This window comes from Triturus cristatus, chromosome 6 (genome assembly GCF_964204655.1).
Source record: "Triturus cristatus chromosome 6, aTriCri1.1, whole genome shotgun sequence".
NCBI lineage: Eukaryota > Metazoa > Chordata > Amphibia > Caudata > Salamandridae > Triturus > Triturus cristatus.
Window position 1 is genome coordinate 10457795 of NC_140589.1, and position 17390 is coordinate 10475184.

General features: G+C 53.6%; 1 protein-coding gene across 1 annotated transcript in view; it reads left to right on the forward strand.

Annotated features, from left to right (window-relative positions):
• The first annotated feature begins 2574 nt into the window (after window positions 1–2574).
• The window catches only part of CNPY3 (canopy FGF signaling regulator 3), a 130346-nt gene continuing 115530 nt past the window's right edge, over window positions 2575–17390 (forward strand). The window contains exon 1 of the mRNA XM_085610114.1: window positions 2575–2932. Coding sequence (XP_085466240.1) covers window positions 2830–2932 — 103 coding nt within the window. The 5' untranslated portion in view covers window positions 2575–2829. The remainder of the gene's footprint in view (window positions 2933–17390) is intronic.

Consider the following 17390-nt stretch of genomic DNA (forward strand, 5'->3'; position numbering starts at 1 on the left):
CCTAGCAGAGGCACACAGGATGGCTAAGCAAGAAAATACCTACTTTCTAAAAGTGGTATTTTCAAACACAGAATGTAAAAATCACCTTTACTAAAAGATTAATCTTTTGATTCGGAGTTCAGGCATACTAAACTTTATTTCTCTACCTTGTTCCCAGGGCCAATTATGTTTATAAGATGTTATAAACAAACTCCCCATTCTGTCCTATGGGAACAGGTAGCCTTGCAATAGTGAAAAACGAAATTGGCAGTAATTCACGATCAGGACATGCCACACACACTAGGGCATGTCCTATCTTTCACATACACTGCACCCTGCCCACGGGGGTACCTTGACCTACCTTAATGGTGACTGACAAGTAAGAAAAGGGAAGGTTAGGGCCTGGCAAGTGGGGGCACTTGCCAAGTCGACATGCAAGTCCCAGACTGCACACAGGCTCTGCAATGGCAGGCCAGAGTCACATTTACAGGCTGTTTGTGTGGGTGGCAAAATCCAGTGCTGCAGCCACTAACAGCATTTGATTTACAGGCCCTGCCACACTCAGTGTACTTTACTAGGGACTGGTACGTAACTCAAATACGCCAATCATGGAAACACCAATCCATAACACAATTTACACAGAGCTTATGCATTTCAGTACTGATCAGCAGTGATAAAGTGCCCAGAGTCCTAAAACCAACAACAGCAGGTCAAGAAAAAATAGGAGGAAGAAGCAAAATGTTTAGGGATAACCCTGCAAAAAGGGCCATCTCCAACAGGAACCCTGTAGAGAAAAACTATTTATAGCTTAATCTTTTTCAGGAAGTGCAGGTGTCTGGAACTCCTTACCTCGAAAACGTACGCGCATAACCACTACCTCACAGGCTGCTTTAAAATTTTTAATGAAAGCCCTTTTTTTTAAAAAAATGCTTTAGTTAAATTTCCTTCTCCATACAACCAGGTCCGGCTTTAGGGCAGTGCGACCGGTGTGGCCTCACTGGGCGCTGACCTGTAGAGTGAGCGCTGACCTCAGGGAGGGGCTCTGTGTTTAGCAATAACTTATAATTGTAGATATGAAGAGCACTTTTGCCTGGTGGTAGTTAGAGAATCCGAGGAGGCGTCATGGGATGTGGGGGCGCCAAAAATTATTTTTACACCGGGCGCCACCAGCGCTAAAGCTGGCCCTGCATACAACAGCTTTTGCACTGATCTGTGCCTTGAAACTTACCTCTCTCCCTGATTCCATTCGACACCCTGATATTGCTATATTTTTCCCCCTGAGCTGCACCCTCAGCGCAGCACTTTTTACCATTAAAAATTACTACTTTTCAACCGTTTCTAAAAATACTTGGGGAATTTATAGCTTTCCTCCAAATATTCTCGGACTGGAGTTAGAATAGTAAACACGCCTCTTGCATACATGCCAACATTTTAGGGCAGCAAGTTTTTAAAATAGTCGGGAGAATGTTGTTTCCCCTTTGAGTTATATTGAAGCAAGGGAATCTGCCTGAATTGAGTCAATTGGCATGTATGGTGACAGACAATCGGCATATTATTTCTGACAGTTTAATAACATAACAGAAACAAAAACAGAGTTGTTTTTGTATGCGCTATGTAAAACTGCCAAAAATTAAATGTTGAGGCCTGCCACATGCTCTAATCTCCCCCACCAAGAATTAAGATCAAAACGTTACGCTTCCGTGTCAGAGGTAATTCTTGGAGGGGGAGATGGGAGCCAGAGGAACAGGAGTCAACATTTCACTTTTGCTTTGTTTCCAGCAGATCATGATTTGCAATGGATCCGAATCTGGTTTCTGCACGCGGGGCGGGAGACTAGCCTTGAAATTGGTGGCCTCCCACCTAACTGTGGGGGGGGGGGGGGGGCATGTATGCTCCTGGAACATTTGGGGGAAGTTGGTTTTTCCACAAATATTCTAGGACTAGGCTTAGAATAGTAACTTTGCCCTTCCAGTGCGATCCGCGCCCACTGCTCTGAGGGCAGTTCAGGGGCAGGGCCTCTCAGGCAGGTGTCTCCACCAGGCCCCCACCCCAGGCCACGCCTTCTCAGCATGGAGAGGATGTGGTGTAAGGGCCAGAGCTGCTGACTACGGAGCTGGGGAACAGGGTTCGAGTCTCGGCGTGTGCTCAGCCGCCTGTGATTCTGGCCAAAACACTTAATATCCCGATACCTAAAAAACACTAATGGACGTGGCCTTGATGGTATGACTGGTGCTCATGTAAAGCGCACCAATACCTTCGGGTCGAGTTGGCGCTGTATAAAACTGCAAAAGAGGGCGGTTTTATCTTGAAGTTGGCGGGTCTGCTGTCCGGCTATTTAAACTGTATACATAAATAGGATAAGCGGCCTCCAGAAGCACGAGGGGCACACTGTAGTTCACACATGTATGAAACATGTACGTAGCACACATGCACCGACAGCTCTGGGAGCCACAGGGTTCGCTCTGAAGCTGTCTGTGCGAGAAGCTGCGCATGCGCCTCGTGCGCGACATTGGCGCGCAGCGGCCATCTTGGGGTCAGATGGAAGCTCCTCCCCTCGAGTGCAGGCACCCTAGTGTGGGCGCGGATAGGCCCCGCCTCTTGATAGATTGTAGTAATGCTGGGACTAGCGCATTTGCCTGAGCCTAACATGGGGACGGCTGGGACAGCTTTCTACCTAGCACTGCGCTGGCGTCAATAAAGCTGTTTAGCGATTGGTTGGGGTAATCTACTCGCCACGCTTTGATTAGTTCAGCGCGAGGGTTGTTGTGGTTACCAGCGGTCACGTGAGGGCTTTGCGGAAGTGCTGCGGCGGTGGGGGAGGAGGCCTGTCCCCGGTACCAGACACCGGCCATGGCCGCTCTGCTGCTCCCGCTCCTCCTGGCCGCGCTGGGGGCCGCTGGGGCCGCGAGGGACGAGGACGGCGATTGGGTGAAGTTGCCCAACAAGTGCGAAGGTGAGAGCGGGTGGGGTTAAAGGCAGTGACAGGCTCCGGGAGCTCCGCCCCCTCCACCCTTTGGAGAAGGGTCCTCTGATCGCCCGGGAGACCTTCCAGCGGAGAGCCCCCCCCCCCCCCTCCAGTGGCCCACAGGAGAACCCCTCAGGCCACCTGTGACAGCCCAGCCCCCGATCCTCACTCTCACCCGACCTGTGACAGCCCAGCTCCCCCACCCCCGAGAAGAGCCCCCCAGCCCCTCTGTGCCGTGGCTGCCTCCCCCCCCTCTGTGCCGTGGCTGCCTCCCCCCCCCCCTCTGTGCCGTGGCTGCCTCCCCCCCCCTCTGTGCCGTGGCTGCCTCCCCCCCCCCCCTCTGTGCCGTGGCTGCCTCCCCCCCCTCTGTGCCGTGGCTGCCTCCCCCCCCTGTGCCGTGGCTGCCTCCCCCCCCTGTGCCGTGGCTGCCTCCCCCCCCTGTGCCGTGGCTGCCTCCCCCCCCTGTGCCGTGGCTGCCTCCCCCCCCTGTGCCGTGGCTGCCTCCCCCCCCTGTGCCGTGGCTGCCTCCCCCCCCTGTGCCGTGGCTGCCTCCCCCCCTGTGCCGTGGCTGCCTCCCCCCCCCTGTGCCGTGGCTGCCTCCCCCCCCCTGTGCCGTGGCTGCCTCCCCCCCCCTGTGCCGTGGCTGCCTCCCCCCCCTGTGCCGTGGCTGCCTCCCCCCCCCTGTGCCGTGGCTGCCTCCCCCCCCTGTGCCGTGGCTGCCTCCCCCCCCCCTGTGCCGTGGCTGCCTCCCCCCCCCTGACGTGGCTGCCTCCCCCCCTGACGTGGCTGCCTCCCCCCCGTGACGTGGCTGCCTCCCCCCCGTGACGTGGCTGCCTCCCCCCCGTGACGTGGCTGCCTCCCCCCCGTGACGTGGCTGCCTCCCCCCCGTGACGTGGCTGCCTCCCCCCCGTGACGTGGCTGCCTCCCCCCCGTGACGTGGCTGCCTCCCCCCCGTGACGTGGCTGCCTCCCCCCCGTGACGTGGCTGCCTCCCCCCCCGTGACGTGGCTGCCTCCCCCCCGTGACGTGGCTGCCTCCCCCCCCGTGACGTGGCTGCCTCCCCCCCCGTGACGTGGCTGCCTCCCCCCCCGTGACGTGGCTGCCTCCCCCCCCGTGACGTGGCTGCCTCCCCCCCCGTGACGTGGCTGCCTCCCCCCCCGTGACGTGGCTGCCTCCCCCCCGTGACGTGGCTGCCTCCCCCCCCGTGACGTGGCTGCCTCCCCCCCCGTGACGTGGCTGCCTCCCCCCCCGTGACGTGGCTGCCTCCCCCCCCGTGACGTGGCTGCCTCCCCCCCCGTGACGTGGCTGCCTCCCCCCCCGTGACGTGGCTGCCTCCCCCCCGTGACGTGGCTGCCTCCCCCCCGTGACGTGGCTGCCTCCCCCCCGTGACGTGGCTGCCTCCCCCCCCGTGACGTGGCTGCGCCTCCCCCCCCCGTGACGTGGCTGCGCCTCCCCCCCCCGTGACGTGGCTGCGCCTCCCCCCCCCGTGACGTGGCTGCGCCTCCCCCCCCCGTGACGTGGCTGCGCCTCCCCCCCCCGTGACGTGGCTGCGCCTCCCCCCCCGTGACGTGGCTGCGCCTCCCCCCCCGTGACGTGGCTGCGCCTCCCCCCCCGTGACGTGGCTGCGCCTCCCCCCCCCCGTGACGTGGCTGCGCCTCCCCCCCCGTGACGTGGCTGCGCCTCCCCCCCCGTGACGTGGCTGCGCCTCCCCCCCCGTGACGTGGCTGCGCCTCCCCCCCCGTGACGTGGCTGCGCCTCCCCCCCCGTGACGTGGCTGCCTCCCCCCCGTGACGTGGCTGCCTCCCCCCCGTGACGTGGCTGCCTCCCCCCCGTGACGTGGCTGCCTCCCCCCCGTGACGTGGCTGCCTCCCCCCCGTGACGTGGCTGCCTCCCCCCCGTGACGTGGCTGCCTCCCCCCCCCCCCCCCGTGACGTGGCTGCCTCCCCCCCCCCGTGACGTGGCTGCCTCCCCCCCCCGTGACGTGGCTGCCTCCCCCCCCCCCGTGACGTGGCTGCCTCCCCCCCCCCCGTGACGTGGCTGCCTCCCCCCCCCCGTGACGTGGCTGCCTCCCCCCCCCCCGTGACGTGGCTGCCTCCCCCCCCCCCCGTGACGTGGCTGCCTCCCCCCCCCGTGACGTGGCTGCCTCCCCCCCGTGACGTGGCTGCCTCCCCCCCCCGTGACGTGGCTGCCTCCCCCCCCGTGACGTGGCTGCCTCCCCCCCCCCCCCGTGACGTGGCTGCCTCCCCCCCCTGTGACGTGGCTGCCTCCCCCCCCCGTGACGTGGCTGCCTCCCCCCCCCCCCGTGACGTGGCTGCCTCCCCCCCCCCGTGACGTGGCTGCCTCCCCCCCCCCCGTGACGTGGCTGCCTCCCCCCCCCGTGACGTGGCTGCCTCCCCCCCCCCGTGATGTGGCTGCCTCCCCCCGTGACGTGGCTGCCTCCCCCCCGTGACGTGGCTGCCTCCCCCCCCGTGACGTGGCTGCCTCCCCCCCCGTGACGTGGCTGCCTCCCCCCCCGTGACGTGGCTGCCTCCCCCCCCGTGGCTGCCTCCCCCCCCGTGACTGCCTCCCCCCCCGTGGCTGCCTCCCCCCCCGTGGCTGCCTCCCCCCCCGTGGCTGCCTCCCCCCCGTGGCTGCCTCCCCCCCCCTGTGCCGTGGCTGCCTCCCCCCTGTGCCGTGGCTGCCTCCCCCCCCCTGTGCCGTGGCTGCCTCCCCCCCCTGTGCCGTGGCTGCCTCCCCCCCCCTGTGCCGTGGCTGCCTCCCCCCCCCCTGTGCCGTGGCTGCCTCCCCCCCCCCTGTGCCGTGGCTGCCTCCCCCCCCGTGCCGTGGCTGCCTCCCCCCCCGTGCCGTGGCTGCCTCCCCCCCCCGTGCCGTGGCTGCCTCCCCCCCCCTGTGCCGTGGCTGCCTCCCCCCCCCCTGTGCCGTGGCTGCCTCCCCCCCCCCTGTGCCGTGGCTGCCTCCCCACCCCCTGTGCCGTGGCTGCCTCCCCCCCCATGTGCCGTGGCTGCCTCCCCCCCCATGTGCCGTGGCTGCCTCCCCCCCCCTGTGCCGTGGCTGCCTCCCCCCCCTGTGCCGTGGCTGCCTCCCCCCCGTGCCGTGGTTGCCTCCCCCCCGTGCCGTGGCTGCCTCCCCCCCCCGTGCCGTGGCTGCCTCCCCCCCCCGTGCCGTGGCTGCCTCCCCCCCCGTGCCGTGGCTGCCTCCCCCCCCGTGCCGTGGCTGCCTCCCCCCGTGCCGTGGCTGCCTCCCCCCCCCGTGCCGTGGCTGCCTCCCTCCCCCCGTGCCGTGGCTGCCACCCTCCCCCCGTGCCGTGGCTGCCTCCCCCCCCCCGTGCCGTGGCTGCCCCCCCCCCGTGCCGTGGCTGCCTCTCCCCCCCCCCCCCCCCCCCTGTAGATTTGAAGAAACACTCCTGGAAGTTGTACTTGGAAGATTAGGTGTTTATTGTAGTAGCGTAGTACAGAAGAAAGAAGCCCACAACTGGTCACCCAACAGCTCCCGAAGCAACTGCCTGAATGAACAGTTACAGGCAGCCATGGAATGAACGGGACATATGAAAGGTGCACAGAGCGCGGATAAGACGCTCGAGAAACAAAGTGCCAGCGCGTGAATAACAAGTCGCTCTTAAAGAGAAAGAGCAACTTGTTACCTTCATTAACATCATTTCCCCTTTATTAAACAAAACCAGAAAGAAAGTAAAACACAAAAATACTTAAGGACAAAAATGATTAACATAAAGAAACTAAACATTTGACTAAAGTAGTAAAGAACCTATTACTGTACAACTAACTTACATTAAGTAATAATCTTTAAATCTTTGAGGAACAGAAACATTACGATGTGCAACTCTAGAAGAGACCGTTGCAGAAGGGATATTGGATGGGGACTGAACACTGGGTAAAGGATCATGTCACAAAGCAGTTTCTGAATCAATAACAGTAGGACAATCATTATGTAAGAGATTTCCAGATGCAATGTTGTTTCTGTCCGAAGAGGTTGAGGGAAAGTTGTCATTGAAAAAGTCCATGCCAAAACTAAATCCATCAAAGTCTGAATCAAAAAAACTTTTCTTCTTTGTAGAGATAATTTACAAAGCTTGATCATTTGTGATTTTAACTAGACTTCTCCTATTCCACCACCCCCTATCATTTAATAAAATAGCACTTTTGCCACTTGAATAACCTTGACAGGTAGTGTGAATCGGGACTCTCCTTTCTTGACTCTCTTTGGTTTTTTAATGAGTACCCAATCACCAACAAAAAATGGGACGTCTTTGGTGTGTTTAGAATCGTGATGATGTAAAGAAATAGCATCATGTTTACACTTTACTTGTTCCTGAACTCTCTGTAGGTTCCCCATATGAGTAACATCAGCATTAGTAATATCTTTAACCCAATGGGGACACAGATGTGAAATTGGTACTCTGTTGCGCAGTAGCTTAAAAGGAGATATATTTGTGGTACTGTGAGGAGTATTATGATAGGTCCACAGTTTCTCTTTTAAAAATTCCTCAACTTGTAAACCAGAAGACAGAGCAGTCTGAACTCCTTCCTTAAAGAATCTGTTGATACGTTCAACTAGTCCATTAGAGGAAGGAGAATAAAGTGCCACAGTAAGATGTTTGATTTGAAAATCCTCCACAAATTTTAACATCTGATGAGACCTGAAATGTGTTCCATTGTCTGTCACAATTTGTCTTGGAGGACCCTCAATATCAAACACACTTCTCAAAAATTTGATAACAGCATTAGTTTCAGGAGAGGACACCAAATCAAAATAGACCCACTTTGAAAAATAGTCAATCAATACCAAAAGATGTCTCTTACTAGCAGGAAGCAGATCAAATGGACCCGCAAAGTCTAAATTAACCTTTTCCCAGGGCGAATCGGGTAATTGGACCATATGAATGTTAGGCTCAAATGTCCTCCAATGCTTAGCAGAAATAAGACAGGTATTGCAGTCTGAAATCCACGTTCTCACCTGCGAATCCAGACCAGGCCACCAATAGAACTGTTTCAGATTACGAATGGTGGCAGACACACCTATATGTCCTTCATGACTCTTCTTGAACAGAAGATGTCTAAAATTTGTAGGAGGGACCAAAAAATCATGTCGGAGTAAACATTCATTGACAATAGACAATTCATCCGATACCTGAAAACAAGGTTTAATGTACGCAGGTAGATTTCTTTCATGAGGCCAACCTGATTTGATATAAGACATGACACTTTGAAGGATAGTGTCATCAGAGAATGCGGCCAACCATGAGTCTTTGGTGACCACAGAGTTCTCCACTAAAATGTCATCAATGAGAGCCACTACACATTCCACTTCATCATGGATACTCGATGAAGTGTCATCAATGGGCATCCTTGAGAGACAATCCGCCCGTGCATTCTTACCACCGGGTAAGTATCTGATGGAGAAATTGTACTCATGCAATTTTGAAAGAATTCTCACTAGTCTGGCTGAAGCCTTGCCTGTGCCATTCCCATTGAGCAAATAAATGAGGGGTTTATGGTCAGTAAAAATGAGTTCCCCAAAGAAATGTTTTGAATTTCTCGATTGCCCATGTACAGGCCAGCGCCTCTTTCACAATTGTACTGTAATTTTTTTCTGTTGAAATGAGAGATCTCGAGGCATAGGCAATAGTGTGTTCTTTCCCTTCAGAATGCTGTGATAAGACAGCACCTAAACCTAATTGGCTGGCATCTACAGTTACATAGCAAGGTTGACCAGAAATAAAAGGTGGCAAAATAGGTTCAGAGGTAATTAAAGTTTTGATTTCACAAAAAGATTTGTGTGCTTCTTCAGACCAAACAAAAGTATTTCCCTTGCGCAATAATTCTCTCAGTGGCTGGACTATCACAGAATAGCCTTGAATGAACCGAGAGTAATACTCGCAAAGTCCCAAAAAAGATCGGAGAGTGTCCTTGTTTTTTGGCGAGGTACTATCTCTGATAGCAGCAATAAGAGAGAGTTTGGGTCTTATACCATCTTTTGAGATACTATGGCCTAGGTAATCCAATTTGTCAACCATGAATCTGCACTTCTCCTTCCTAAGAGTAATGCCAACATTTCTAAACACAGACAACACTCTCTCTAAAATAAGATTATGTTCCGTATTGGTTTCTGCAAAAATAAGAACATTGTCCTGAAATGCTGTACTCCAGATATGCCATTGAGAATGGTCTCCATGAATTTTTGAAACACACTTGCCGCAGAGGCAAGACCGAATGGCATACGCAAATATTTGAATGCGCCAAATGGTGTAATAAAGGTTGTCAGGTCTTGGCTCTCTTTGGCAAGTGGTATCTGGTGATACGCCGATCTAAGATCAAGTAGTGAGAATACTTTTGCTTTGCCCAGATTTGCTAAAAGATCATGAACCTTGGGTAAAGGATGACAATCAATAACAATATTTTTGTTGAGAGTGCGAAGGTCCACACATAAGCGGATCTCGTTTGTCTTTTTCTTCACGATAACAATTGGACTGACCCACTCTGATGAATCGGTAGTTGTAATGATACCCTCCTTGCACAGTTTGTCAAGTAGGATCTTGAGATCCTGCCTGACACTTAGAGGGACGGACCTTACCTTGTGTACCAGCGGAGATGCATTCTCTCTGAGTTTAATCCGGTGTTCAAACTTATTTATGTTGCCAATGACATCACAAAATACTTCCTTAAACTTGTTGGTTACATTTGCAACATCGGTTTCCACTTCACTCGCAATGAAATTGATAGATTGTTCAGCAAGGACAATTGGGTTTTCAGCCCCAGGGATAAGCATAATACCTAGATCTAGCCTGGTCCTTCCTACCAATTATGTTTTGCCCTCTGATAGCTACATATATTTTTGTTGTAATCTTTCTACCTAAACATGAAAGGATATCAATGAAATAACCAGACATATCAATATTTTGACCCCACAAATGCCTTGGGATAAACGTGTGACTGAGCGAGTTGTCTAGATTTGTATTTTCCTACGAATAAAACATCAGAAATGATCGTGATGGGTGCACCTGGGTCAGCCATCATCCCAATGGGAATATTGGATATAGTTGCTTGACAAAATGGTCCTTTTATAGAAATATCTTCTATGTTGTCATCTGAAATTGTAAGAAACATCTGACCCAAATCTTGAGCACATGTGTTGGGTGTGACTTCAACTGAGCTTACTTTAACAATATTTTTACCAGACTTACAAACGGACATAAAATGTCCTAATTTGCCACACTTTGTGCATCATTTAAATGAAGCCGGACAGCTTGGGTTATTGCCTAGGTGATTCCGAGAACCACATCTAAAACAAAATTTATTAGGTTTTCTAAAGGGAACCTTGTTAAACCTGTTTCTGGTGTCTATGGCTGAAATTTGAACATCGTCATTTGAAACTATTGATACTGATGGGCTTGGAGAATGAAGATCATTAGAGATAACCTTTGAAGAGATTATGGACCTCTCTATACCCTTTGCTATTTCTATTGTCTAACTCAATGTTGGATCTCTGCACCCTAATAGCCTTTCTTGTATGTTTTTTAGACGCACAGTGATACACAAATTGATCTCTTAGACATGTGTCTAATACGGCTCCAAAATTACATGTGGAGGCTAAATGTCTCAGGATTGAAATGTAATCTTCTACAGATTCATCTATATGTTGATTTCTCTTCATAAAATTAAAACGTTCAAGAAGTATACTTGGTTCTTCTGTGAACTTCCTTGAGAGCCTCACTAAACCTTCCGCATACACATTTCAACCCTCTTGGGCTCCTGCTGGGGGTTGGACTTGTGGTAAGTTATTGAATACTTTCTGACCTTCAAAGCCCAAATGACCATACAGGAGCGCAAATTTTCTTTTTGGATCAAATTCATTCGCATCATTGGCAACCAGATAGTTTTGAAATAAATTCAGCCAATGTTTCCAGGGAACAATCGGTTTGCCTGGTGAAGGTAAAAAGTCAGAAATGTTCAACAGGTGACTATTTGATGCCATATCGGATAATAATGTCAATCTCCCAAATGGAATATATTTAAAGTGTGCCTGTCACTGAAGGTACATGCAGAAATAAGTGCTGTTAGCTCCAAGTATCTATGTTTTTAACCCATGCAGGTTAGCAATCGTGTAAAACTTCCCATAAAAATGATTAAGAAAATGGTGTGCCCATCACCGATGGATGAGCAAGTCTTACCGCCTTAGAAATCGTCCTCGCGTTGAGAGCAGGGCGAAATTTCTGTGTAAAACGTCTCTAAAACGGAGGAACAGCGTTTGTTGGTAGCGTTGCTAGGCAACCTACTCTTCCGTCTCGTATATGGAGTGCATTTCATCCCAAAACAGAGGAAATGTTGAAGCGATCCCTCTAGCCTCGTACGCGAGGAGCGTCACAACGTCGGAGGGGAGGTGCCAAAACCATCGTCGTGTGAAATGTAAACCCTTCGTGAGATCGAGGCGGAAGGTTGCAGCAGCGTCGTGGATACGCGGTGAGTTTTTGTTTGTGAAAAGCTGTTGAATCTTGTCTTCGATCGGTGGGCTTGCTTAAATGGATCCTTGTCGCCAAGTGTAGAATTGAAGAAACACTCCTGGAAGTTGTACTTGGAAGATTAGGTGTTTATTGTAGTAGCGTAGTACAGAAGAAAGAAGCCCACAACCGGTCACCCAACAGCTCCCGAAGCAACTGCCTGAATGAACAGTTACAGGCAGCCACAACGACAACCATGGAATGAACGGGACATATTAAAGATACACAGAGCGCGGATAAGACGCTCGAGAAACAAAGTGCCAGCGCGTGAATAAGAAGTCGCTCTTAAAGAGAGAGAGCAACTTGTTACCTTAACACCCCCCTGTGCTGTGGCTGCCTCCCCCTGTGCTGTGGCTGCCTCCCCCCGTGCCGTGGCTGCCTCCCCCCCGTGCCGTGGCTGCCTCCCCCCGTGCCGTGGCTGCCTCCCCCCCGTGCCGTGGCTGCCCCCCCCGTGCCGTGGCTGCCTCCCCCGTGCCGTGGCTGCCTCCCCCGTGCCGTGGCTGCCTCCCCCCGTGCCGTGGCTGCCTCCCCCCGTGCCGTGGCTGCCTCCCCCGTGCCGTGGCTGCCTCCCCCCCCGTGCCGTGGCTGCCTCCCCCCCCGTGCCGTGGCTGCCTCCCCCCCCGTGCCGTGGCTGCCTCCCCCCTGTGCCGTGGCTGCCTCCCCCCCGTGCCGTGGCTGCCTCCCCCCCGTGCCGTGGCTGCCTCCCCCCCGTGCCGTGGCTGCCTCCCCCCCGTGCCGTGGCTGCCTCCCCCCGTGCCGTGGCTGCCCCCCCCCGTGCCGTGGCTGCCTCCCCCCCCCGTGCCGTGGCTACCCCCTTCCTGCCGTTGATCTCTGCCGTACTTGTATGTGTATTTGTGCAGCACGTTAGTTGCCCGTTTGCAGGTGGCGGGCCTCTGCCTCCTGGTGAGGGCCCTCAAAGAGCCCGGTCTTCAGCTTCTTGCGGGCTCGAGCCTCGACGAGGAGGCTCTGATGTGGGCAGGGAGGTCGTTCCAGGCTTTGGGGGCAGGTGTGATGAGACGCAGCCTCCAGCTGTACGTTTGCAGATGTGGGTATGTGTGCCAATGAGGGGATCGCTGAGCAGTGTCACAGAAGTGGGAAGAAGTTTATGCAACTGTTGAAGGTAATCGGGGCCGGTGTTGTGTAGTGCTTTGTCTATCAAGGAAGGATTTACAAAGCGCGGATAATCACCTGTGAGGGTCTCGAGGCGCTGGGGCTGCTGCGTGGTGACCTTGTTCTTTCCAACAGCCAGGTCTTGTGTGTGAGGGGCCAGTTCACACTGGGTATGTTTGGGATCTGGGAGCCAGTGCACTTCTGTGAGGTGGGGGTTGATATCAGTGTGATGGGTAGGTCAAGAATGAGTCTTGGTGCTGTGTAGTGTGCTGCCCTAATGTGATCAGGGCCTGTGTGACCGTTTCCGGATGTTCTCCGGAAGCCATTTGTGGTGGTAACACTGCCACACTGCAGTAACGCTGCTGTGCGCTCCTGTTAGGTACCGTTCGCTCCCATAATACTCTTCGGCAAAAAGAAGTTGTTTTTTGTGCATATTTATGTAGCGCGAACTCGACCCGAAGGTATTGGAGCGCTGTACACGAGCACCGTATTTACATTACACATTCAGGCGCGGGGAGATGAGGTGATTTGCCCAGAATCACAGGGTGTGGACGCGACCCCGAGGCTCGAACCCTGGTTTCCAGCACCAGGGGCGGCAGCGCAGCCGACGCCCCACTGTTACAATCGGCTTAACTAATATGTACGTGTAATGGTCTCTAGGAATAAAATCTGGCCCTCCTTTATTGTCCCATCTCAGCTGTGTTCTAAAGCTGCGCTTTACAACCCCTGTCAGCTGTCTGTGGTGGTCTCGTCCCGGGGCTTGTAGCAGTCGCCCCTTTAAGAAGGCCCAGATATCCCGATGGCGGCGTAGGAAGCCCCTACACCGGCGGCTGGCTGTGAGGCAGGCCCCACCTTCTCATGCCAGTGTACGCTTCCTCTTTCAGAAAGGGGAAGTGGGGCCCTTATCTTCTCACACCCTCCGCCTGTGGTTGAGGCGGCAGCAGTGTGTGGCCGGCCATGCAAAGGGGTGCAGGGCAGGGGGGACACGTTCTCTTTCGATGGCGGGGGGAGGCTGCCCCGACGTGGCCAATCACGGGGACTTGGCGCACTAGGGAGACTCCTTTTGTGCCCCCTGTTGTGTGTGTTCGTGCACCTGCTGCTGGCATGCTCCCATTCCTTCCTGGACACAATGGAAATACTTACGCTGGGGATCGAGGTGGGAGAAGTGAGTTCTATATTCAACACTTAAGGAGCCTTTGCTAAGGTTTACTTAAATCATTTAAAACCAACGCCATGTGTGGCGACATGTCCCTTGCGCGCTGAGGCCATCTCGTGTAGAATAGGACAGCGACCCACCCGCAGGGATCTATCCCTACATAATGCCTCCATTAATGTGCTAAAGGTCAACTTTTAGGGTGCGTGAGATGTGTCCCACGCCGTGGACATCTCCTCCCTGTCCTATCCAGAGCGCATCCCCTTCTGAGAGCAGCAAAGCCGGAGAAGCAGCAGCCCCTTTGGAGACTGAGTGAACCTATTCCGTCTCCAGGTGGGCATCTCTTGCCCTCTCTTCCCAAGCCTCCCAGTGCCACCCTCTGCCTTTCGGCATCTACATCATTTTCTAGGTACTCTGTTCTGAAAGGATGATGAACGGGTCCTCTGCTCACACTTGGGTTTTTTCAGGGTACCTGCACCTTGCAGTTGGGCGCGTTTGGTCTCTGCACCCATCTGTGATCACAGGGGTTCTCTGCGAGGCACATGTTGAGGCTAGAGCGGATCCGGTTAGGTGTCGACAGAGACAGTTGTCCTTTGGTAGTGAAGAGCGAGCCTGGCTTGGTGACCCCTGGAGGAGAGAGGACTGTTGACGTCCAGAGGTCATAGACCTGTACGACAGTCTGTTATATGGGCCCACTTCATATGGGGCCCAGTCGCGGTCTTGGAACCCGCTGATGGCGCTTCATCCTTGAGTGGTCAGGTCGGCGCTGATAGCGCTTCATCCTTGAGTGGTCAGGTCGGCGCTGATAGCGCTTCATCCTTGAGTGGTCAGGTCGGCGCTAGCCGTGTGGTGGACAGTGCGCCTCGATGGCGCGCTTGTAGGCTGGTGTTTTATTCACTTTTCATAAAGTAGTAAGACTGATTCGGTCACTGCTCTCCTTTGGAACACTGAATGTCTTGTTTTAGTTCATAATTTTATTTGCAGCCATTATCTTCTGCGAATTTGATATCTGCATTTCACCTCTGGCCAGATTCAGGGCAGGCAGAAGCGGTCCAGGGCGAGGTGACGTGCCGCTGCTTGACACTTCCTGGTCATGACCTGAGCACAGGGTGGGCTTTACTGTTTCAGTTGGATATTGCATGGATCCGTACTTTCCAAGTTGGTTCGAGAGCACGCGGTGAGCTGTTGGCAGAATAGATGTGTGCTTGGGTGAGTACATGCTGTTTGTAGAGGTCAGTCCCACGATCTTGTGGATTCCAACACTAGTCTCGGCGCACTCGGACTGCGGACGCAGACATGTTTTATGTTCTCTAGTGATCTACACCATACCTTTGTTAGCAGAATCTCCACTCATCAATTCCTACACAAAAAGCATTTACAGAGGAATGACTCGGTTCTTAAGACTCAAAATGACATTAATAAAACTTTGCTTGGGCGCCATCTTGAGTACTCTGAGAGGGTCCGGAAGACCTGTTCTATTAACGGTCATTCGCTGCTGTTCCTTACATCAGAAGATGGCTTGCACATCTATGGAACGTCATTATAAGTCGTGCAGTAGTGTTGGGTGGCACCTGCTTGGTCTAACCTTTTCGATAAGAAAAAACTGGGCTACTTAAATACAGCAAAGTGACACAGGCCGGCCCACAGAACATATGCCAAGGAAAATGGTGGAAGGATGATTGGCATTTCGTGAGTGAAGAAATGTTCTACATGAGGCGCTTCACTAACACACTTGAATCTGGGGTTCAACATGATACTACAGGTATACGACTCCTAGAGGCGCTACATTAACCCACAAGATTCTGGGGATCGAGTGATACTACGAGTGTATGACTCCTAGAGGCGCTACATTAACCCACCCGATTCTGGGTGGTGACAATACTACGGGTGTATGTACTCCAAGAGGTCCTTCACCAATACACCTGACTCTGGGGGTCGACATGATACTACAGGTATACGACTCCTAGAGGCGCTACATTAACCCACCCGATTCTGGGGGTTGAATGATATTACAGGTATACGACTCCCAGAGGCGCTTCACTAACACACCCGCCTCTACGGGTCGACATGATACTACGTATTTAAAGATTCCTAGAGCCGCCTCACTAACCTACCCAACTCTGGGTGGTGACATAATACTACGGGTGTATGTACACCAAGAGGTCCTTCACCAACACACCTGACTCTGGGGGTCGACATGATACTACAGGTTTACGACTCCTAGAGGCGCTTCACTAACACCCGACTCTGGGGCTTGACATGATGGTACGGGATTACAGACTCCTAGAGGCCCTTCACTAACACACTCGACTTTGGGGTTCAACTTGATACTACAGGTATACGACTCCTAGAGGTGCTTCACTACTAACACACCTGACTTTGGGGTTCAACTTGATACTACAGGTATACGACTTCTAGAGGCCCTTCACTAACACACCTGACTTTGGGGTTCAACTTGATACTACAGGTATACGACTCCTAGAGGTGCTTCACTAACACACCTGACTTTGGGGTTCAACTTGATACTACAGGTATACGACTTCTAGAGGCCCTTCACTAACACACCCGACTTTGGGGTTCAACTTGATACTACAGGTTTACGACTCCTAGAGGCGCTTCACTAACACCCGACTCTGGGGCTTGACATGATGGTACGGGATTACAGACTCCTAGAGGCCCTTCACTAACACACCCGACTTTGGGGTTCAACTTGATACTACAGGTATACGACTCCTAGAGGTGCTTCACTAACACACCTGACTTTGGGGTTCAACTTGATACTACAGGTATACGACTTCTAGAGGCCCTTCACTAACACACCCGACTTTGGGGTTCAACTTGATACTACAGGTTTACGACTCCTAGAGGTGCTTCACTAACACCCGACTCTGGGGCTTGACATGATGGTACGGGATTACAGACTACTAGAGGCCTTCACTAACACACCCGACTTTAGGGTTCAACTTGATACTACAGGTTTACGAATCCTAGAGGTGCTGCATTAACACACCCGATTCTGGGGGTCGAATGATACTATGAGTATACGACTCCTAGGGGCGCTTCACTAACACACCCGACTTTGGGGTTCAACTTGATACTACAGGTATACGACTCCTAGAGGTGCTTCACTAACACACCCGACTCTGGGGTTTGACATGATATTGCTATACAGACCCCTAGAGCTGTCTCACTAACCTACCCAACTCTGGGTGGTGACATAATACTACGGGTGTATGTACACCAAGAGGTCCTTCACCAACACACCTGACTCTGGGGGTCGACATGATACTACAGGTTTACGACTCCTAGAGGCGCTTCACTAACACCCGACTCTGGGGCTTGACATGATGGTACGGGATTACAGACTCCTAGAGGCCCTTCACTAACACACCCGACTTTGGGGTTCAACTTGATACTACAGGTATACGACTCCTAGAGGTGCTTCACTAACACACCTGACTTTGGGGTTCAACTTGATACTACAGGTATACGACTCCTAGAGGCCCTTCACTAACACACCCGACTTTGGGGTTCAACTTGATACTACAGGTTTACGACTCCTAGAGGTGCTTCACTAACACCCGACTCTGGGGCTTGACATGATGGTACGGGATTACAGACTACTAGAGGCCCTTCACTAACACACCCGACTTTGGGGTTCAACTTGATACT